The following is a 6,561-nucleotide window of genomic DNA, read 5'->3' on the forward strand; positions in this document are numbered from 1 at the left end:
ATCACTCCTCATGGTGTGAGTAAAAGATTAGTGCTTACTCCTGCTGTGCAATTTACGCCAAATAATGGTGTGACTACAAGATCAGCGATTATTCCTGCTATGCAATCTACAACAAATAATGATCCAGAGCAAAACTCATATGTCGCTCTGCAAATATCTGAGTCTGAGCAATCAAATGAATCCTTGACACTTGGTACTTGTTAAAGAATGCATTTTTCACTTACAATTTATACAATGCAGTTTCATACAAATCTATATTTCCATATTTTAGAAGATGCGTCTGTAACTAAGCAAGTATGTGGGAGAACTAAAGGGCTAGCAAAAATTTGAAGGCGTGGAGAGAAGGTTAAATTGGGATTTTCTAAATGCTGGGACAACCAATGAGTGACAATGAGGTTGACTTGACTAGGTACACCATAGAGTACTTAGGTATTATTGTTCGGCAATTTGCTCATTTATAGGAAAAATGCTGGAAGGCGGTGCTCCAAGATGCAAAGGAAATGTGTATTGCACGCATTCGTGTAAGTATTAGTAGCATTCTAACGTAGTTTTGATAGTTTAATGAAAAATAACGCACATAAGAAAGATAATGTGAATCGTTTTACTTGACATCGAATTTGTTGTCTCTATATATGCATTTGACTGGATGAATTTGTGGGACAAATAGGAAAATTTTGATTTCATGAAGTAACTTATGTAGACAAAGCTATACTATAAAGTATGGGTAAACGATACTGTGATAACCGATCCCGCCTTAAGAAGAAGTTCGAGAAATGAGCTGTCGATTGCCCTGCACACATAGAGGGGGCAGATTGGGGATATTTGTCTAACTTATGGCAAGACAAAGACTATCAGGTACGGTGTGGTAAAGGTCGTAATGCCAGAGGAATCATTACCGCAGGTCGATCATAAAGGGCGAGGTCATAAGTGTCTCTACCATAAAATAGATTTTCCCCCGTGACTCTCAACTAAGATAGGGCATGGGAAGTTCTCTTATGCCTTTGATCCAATACCAGGTATCGGGTGAATCATATCGAGCGAAGAACAGTACCTTTCTTGCAGAATCTTTTCCTTTCTTCGGTTATGTATGGAAAGATAGAAATAAAATGACCACTATTTTAGGTATTCACTTAATCCTGTTTGGTATAGGTCAAAAGTAAGGGTGTAATCACCTATAAGAGCTTTGTAGTACTAATTCGCTATAGTTAAGATTTGGTAATATCTTCACGACCCAAACTCTTACTATAAATTCTAACATATAGATATTGTGGTACTCCTAATTGGTTATTGAAAATGCAAGAAGAATGTGACAATTACAAGGATAGTCGATCTAAGCCCAAGAATCACCATGTTGCTGGATCAAAGGCTTTCTACAAGGTCAAAAATCATTTGGTATGTCCTCTATTATTTCCTTACAGGTTTCAACATTTGTTGAGTACAAAAAAAAGTATGTGATTTTTTTTTCACAAACCTAATTCACCAGAAAAAGAAAAACAATGGCATAAATCCTGACCTTTCTGAGACTTGGAAGAAGACTCATTACAGCAAAAAGAGAAAATGTTGGACAGATGGTTCAGAAACCGTATATGTAAGTGAAAAACATCTCATAATGTATTAGTTTTATCTTCTAGAAAAATTTGTTTTCATTGTCAAGGCATAATTTACTGTGATATTTGTAGAAAAAGTTAAAAGATGTTCAGGATCAAGCGATGGCAAATGGATCTGTTCCTTTGACAGATGAGGAGCTCTCATGTACAGTCTTTGGACCCAAACCAGGATACATACCTACGTGGTTTAGGACATGGTCCCAAGCCTAGCTTAACCAAATCTGGCCAAACTTCTCGGGCACAACTTATAAGAGATGTTGAAGAGGCTAGAGAAGAAACTACAGCAGCGCAGAAGTAGTGTGAAGAGGCTCTAGTTGAAGTAGCACAGGCTCATAAAAATATAGAGCAACTAGCAAAAACCATGGCTCATATGCAATCCCAATTAAATTTCTTGTTACAGCAAAATGGTCACAACATGCCTTCCAATGATGCTAGTGAGTATCTATTCCTCGCTTTTTTTATTTTTACTTTTACAGACTTGTAGTTGGGCAAAAAAATAGTAACGACATAGTTTTATTTGCGCTATAGTTGAACATCTAATAACATCGCATAGTAGACTGAGACTTAGGTTTGTATCATATGGTTTTTGGTTTACTCAAGGAGTATTACTCGTGGAGTTTCCACGTAGTGAATGAAGTTACAAATTTTGTACAAATGCTATATGGAGATGTATTTTTCTGAATTTTCTAATCATCCACTGTTAGGCAGATGTATGTTTTTTTTTTAACTTTTATAGATACTTTGTTTCCTGTGCGAAAATTTTCATATCCTATAACTATATGACGGTGATAACTTCCTGTGTAGGTGTCCTTTTTCTGTTTGTTTTTGGATAAGCATATTGTAATCCTTGTGTTGGCACTTAATTTTAGCAATTACAGAGGTGATATTCAGCCTTGATACAACATTTATAACATTTAATTTCTGCCTTATATATGCTAAGACTGAAGATGAATTGACAAACTTAGGTCTTTGAATATTAGAAACAGAGTTTCAGTTGCAGGAAATTTGGGTATAACTGCTGGAATGATGTTTCCAGTGTAGAAACTATTGTTACATACTGGAAATTAGGTTTAGTAGCTAAAAATGTGAATCAAAATGTTGGAATATGAGTCCTAATTGCTGAAACTGGGAATTATCCAGAGACATAATCTGTTACGAGTTAGTTTAGAAATTCTAAACCCTTTTATTGCTTTCATAACCGTAAAATCACATACTTAAAATAACAAGAGGATGCTGGTAACTTTTCATAATATGTCTTGTATTTAGATGATATACCTTGAAACTTCTACTGCATAAGTTCAATCCCCTGACTTGGGTTGGTAGACAATGCTAGTCAATTCTAATAATTGTGGTTTGATTTTTTGTGGGCTTGATTGATCACATCATATCTTTGTGCTAAGTTAGTTGGGATCATGTTTAGCAATGACGATATATTGTAATCAAATGGTAATCCAAGACTAGAGTTTGTAAACCTTTTCATTGTGTTACATTTATGAAGATTGTTCAACAAATGATGGTGATCGTTTGGTGGATGAAGATGCAATGGAGTACTAGATGGAAAACCAATGATGTTTGGAGGACAAAGGCGCTTCTTGCCTTTTGTTTTTTTGGGACTTCTAGATGGAAGAAGGATATTGGAAGGATGCAATTAGTTTTTGGTACTTAACAATACATAATATAATACTTCATTGTGGTTTTTGTAAAGATACTTGATACATGATATCATATTTTGGGAATTGAGGTACCAGGTTATGACATTTGTGAAATTGTTTTAATGTTCCTACTAACTTTGAGTTTGATGGATTGTGCTATTTGAATTATATAGCAGATTATTGTATGACACGAAGCAAAAAGAGTTATTTGCGAGGATGAGTTTCCTTGCAAAATATATTCCCTGTTATGGGACGAAACTTATTTCCAAGCCAAAGAGTCAATTGTTTGCAAGGGAATTTGGTTTGTTGCCACTGAGTGCACCATTTTGTGAGGAAATGTTATGTCGCTAAAAATGTATATTTTGCGAGGAAATTTTGGTTGTTGCTATTGAGTACACAATTTTGTGAGAAAATGCTTTGTTGCTAACCATGTATATTTTGCGAGAAAATTTGGGTCATTGCTATTGAGTACACCATTTTGCGAGGAAATGCTTTGTCGCTAAACATGTATATTTTGCGAGGAAATTTGGATCGTTGCTATTGAGTACACCATTTTGTGAGAAAATGCTTTGTCGCTAAACATGTATATTTTGCAAGAAAATTTGGGTCGTTGCTATTGAGTACACCGTTTTGCGAGGAAATGCTTTTGTCGCTTAACATGCATAATTGGTGAGGAACATAATACTTATAGCGACTAATTTTTTTTACATCAGCGTCAAATCAATTTCCTCGCAAAATGGTTAACTCAGTAGCAACGAACCAAATTTCCTTGCAAAAATTAACTTTTTGACGGGGAAAATTATTTTTGTCACAAAAAAGAATCGAAGACTTCCCATTCGCGAGGAACGGACAATGAATTAAATTTCCTCGCAAAAACTCTTTTGCAAGCAAAATATTGCATTTAGCGAGGAATATGCTTCCTCGCGAAAGGCTTGATTTCTTGTAGTGAATCTCCGCACCGGTTCAAACGAATTGAAAATTAGAGCACTTAATTTTTTAGTATTATAAGGCCAGTTTAAAATCTTTATCTCAAGATAAAAAAGAACAGTTTAAAGTTTCAAAATTAATTTGAATAATGATTTTCACACTCCAATTTTGTCTTTCAGAGAAATTTTTGTTTTCAATTTCGCATATCAAATTCTAACAGTAAACTGAATTTCACCAAAATTCTATACCACCTCAGAATAATGACGAGAGAATTAGATCACAAAAATTGCAGCTTTACAGATAATACAACTAGCAGCTTCAACCACGTCCGAAACCAATTAACATCTAACTGTTCAAACTCTCTCATCTGAAAAGTTATCCTAAACCATACAAAATGAGGTTTTCCTTTCTTCTATTCTCTCAATGTTCTATTCCAATTTTGGGTGGTCTGCATCATCAAATATATTCTGTATAAGTAAGAGACAACAGAGTTAGAATTATACGTTTCACAAAAAGTGTAACAAAAATGTGTTTCATATTTTATAAAAATTCAGTTCATACCGTAAATGTAGATCCTTGTGAAAATGTTGGCAGTGAAGCCTCAATGAGGACAAGGTAGAAAAAAAACAAGACTATGTTACAAATAAAAAAAGAAAATAAGACAACCACACTTAAAAACATATATATCAAACAACTTGGAAAAAAACACTATACCTCTTGAAAATTAGGGTAGGTAGGTACATAAGAATTGTCCGCGACCCCTTTTCTGAATTAGACTTGATCATAATTGAAAAAAAAAATTGAGTTTAGAATTACATTAAGATAGAATATCAAGTAATATAAAATCATCATTACTTACAATGCTTGCTTTTGTAGAGGGCAAGTAGTTTTTGTATGGCCCGATTGCTTTTGTAGAGGACAAGAATGTGCCTACAAAGAATTCCAAAACACTCAAATTTACGGAATGAACAAGCTGCTTTTGTTTTCATCACATCAAGAGCTACCTCATATGTTGGACTTTCATTCCCATTTGGCACCACCTTATAGATCTCGCTCCCTCCTTCTTCATGATATTTAGATACTTGCTGCTTTTGACATGAGAAAAATTCCTCTTGAAAGAATTTAAAAATTTTTCTTGTATAAACCTTTGCCACCTCTGCCTCTATTTTGTAACCTGTCTTTAAAATTGCCTTTATGGTTCTTGTTTCCACATCTTTTTCCTTCTGGCTTTGATATCTTTTGTCCAATGTTTTCTCATATTGGTAAACAAAATCACTAACCAACATACTAGAATGTACAAAATCTTTGAAAAATTTGTTCATGCTCTCACTCCTTTGTGTTGTCGACATCCCTGCACAAAACCTTATTCGTAAGTAAGCTGGAATCCATTTCTCACGCCGAATGTATGTATCTTTGACCCACTCATTCTCCCCAAACTCATATTTGCATACCAAATGTTCTCATTCCATTTCAAACTCTTCAATGGTTACTGTGTCATGGATGCAATGATAAAAAAATCCCCTTAAAAAGATGGGTGTTTATTGAAAATGTTTGGGAACCCTTTGCAAGATATGCCACATGCACAACCTATGAGTAGTGTGGGGTAGTACCTGTGCAATTACCTTAGCCATGGCTTTGTCATCATCTGTACTAACAGATGGCGTGTGTCTGCACATTGCCTCAACCCAAGTTTACAATAACCATACATAAGATTCAGCTGTTTCATTCACAAGTTATGCACATCCAAACATAATTGATTGGTGGTGGTGGTTGACTCTTGTAAAAGGTAAAAAAAGGCATGCCATAGCGATTCGTTAAATATGTTGTGTCAAATGTCACAACATCTCCGAAGTACTTACACGCCAACCTTGATCTGGTATCGGCCCAAAAATAATTCCCCATGCAATTGTTCTCATCCACCTAGATTGCATAAACAAATCCTGGACTTTCCGATTGACACTTTATAAAATAGTTACACATTCGTTGTGCATCACCTTCTCTTAAGAGCCTTCTTCTTTTAATCCCCAAATAATTTTGAACATCTATAATCGCACAACCAATTTGAGAATCAGCACCAAAGTCATGTTTCAACATACACATTATCTTCCTCAGAGCTACATCGACTTTATTTAGCACATCAATGAGATTTTTTTGAGCAGGAGTTATTATTGTATGTCCTCTAAGTAATAATGTACTTTTCGGAGAGCAAAGCTTGTGATTGTTCAATTACAAACTTACTCACAATCTCTCTTGTTGGGAATGTCTTGAATATTTTGTCCCACATTGGTTAATTATGTTGTTCCCATTTTTGTACTCTATTATAAATAAAGGGTTTGGGGGCTACTAGTTTTATGATCTTTTGTTCAAGGGTTTAG

The 6,561-nt window shown here is 34.9% G+C and overlaps 2 protein-coding genes across 3 annotated transcripts; one reads left to right on the plus strand and one right to left on the minus strand.

Moving 5' to 3' along the window:
* The first annotated feature begins 485 nt into the window (after window positions 1-485).
* On the plus strand, window positions 486-3,293 carry LOC131311506 (uncharacterized). Of its 2 annotated transcripts, XM_058339004.1 has the most exons (4): window positions 486-855; window positions 1,182-1,392; window positions 1,484-1,588; window positions 1,680-2,190. In XM_058339004.1, the coding sequence occupies exons 2-4, from the start codon at window positions 1,294-1,296 to the stop codon at window positions 1,815-1,817; spliced, it is 342 nt and encodes a 113-aa protein (XP_058194987.1). In that variant the 5' UTR covers window positions 486-855; window positions 1,182-1,293; the 3' UTR covers window positions 1,818-2,190. The 2 variants fall into 2 exon arrangements, 1 of the variants encoding a protein (XP_058194987.1); XR_009195496.1 differs by lacking the exons at window positions 1,484-1,588; window positions 1,680-2,190 and adding an exon at window positions 3,106-3,293 and having other exon boundaries at window positions 492-855.
* Window positions 3,294-4,406: 1,113 nt separating this feature from the next.
* LOC131311461 (protein FAR1-RELATED SEQUENCE 9-like) lies at window positions 4,407-6,338 on the minus strand. Its single transcript, XM_058338947.1, has 2 exons — window positions 5,191-6,338; window positions 4,407-5,116 (listed from the first exon to the last, which is right to left on the minus strand). The coding sequence occupies exons 1-2, from the start codon at window positions 5,533-5,535 to the stop codon at window positions 5,042-5,044; spliced, it is 420 nt and encodes a 139-aa protein (XP_058194930.1). The 5' UTR covers window positions 5,536-6,338; the 3' UTR covers window positions 4,407-5,041.
* Between the last annotated feature and the right edge of the window lie 223 nt (window positions 6,339-6,561).

This window comes from Rhododendron vialii, chromosome 2a, assembly GCF_030253575.1.
Source record: "Rhododendron vialii isolate Sample 1 chromosome 2a, ASM3025357v1".
In the NCBI taxonomy this organism is placed as follows: domain Eukaryota; kingdom Viridiplantae; phylum Streptophyta; class Magnoliopsida; order Ericales; family Ericaceae; genus Rhododendron; species Rhododendron vialii.

Excerpts from the sequence above, each read along its gene's own strand:
- LOC131311461 (XM_058338947.1), bottom strand. The coding sequence starts at position 5,535 with ATGTCGACAACACAAAGGAGTGAGAGCATGAACAAATTTTTCAAAGAT. Across the intron at positions 5,117-5,190 it reads ATGAAAGTCCAACATATGAG|GCACATTCTTGTCCTCTACA; the intron begins GTAGCTCTTGAT and ends AATTCTTTGTAG.
- LOC131311506 (XM_058339004.1), top strand. The coding sequence starts at position 1,294 with ATGCAAGAAGAATGTGACAATTACAAGGATAGTCGATCTAAGCCCAAG. Across the intron at positions 1,393-1,483 it reads ACAAGGTCAAAAATCATTTG|AAAAAGAAAAACAATGGCAT; the intron begins GTATGTCCTCTA and ends CTAATTCACCAG. Across the intron at positions 1,589-1,679 it reads ATGGTTCAGAAACCGTATAT|AAAAAGTTAAAAGATGTTCA; the intron begins GTAAGTGAAAAA and ends TGATATTTGTAG.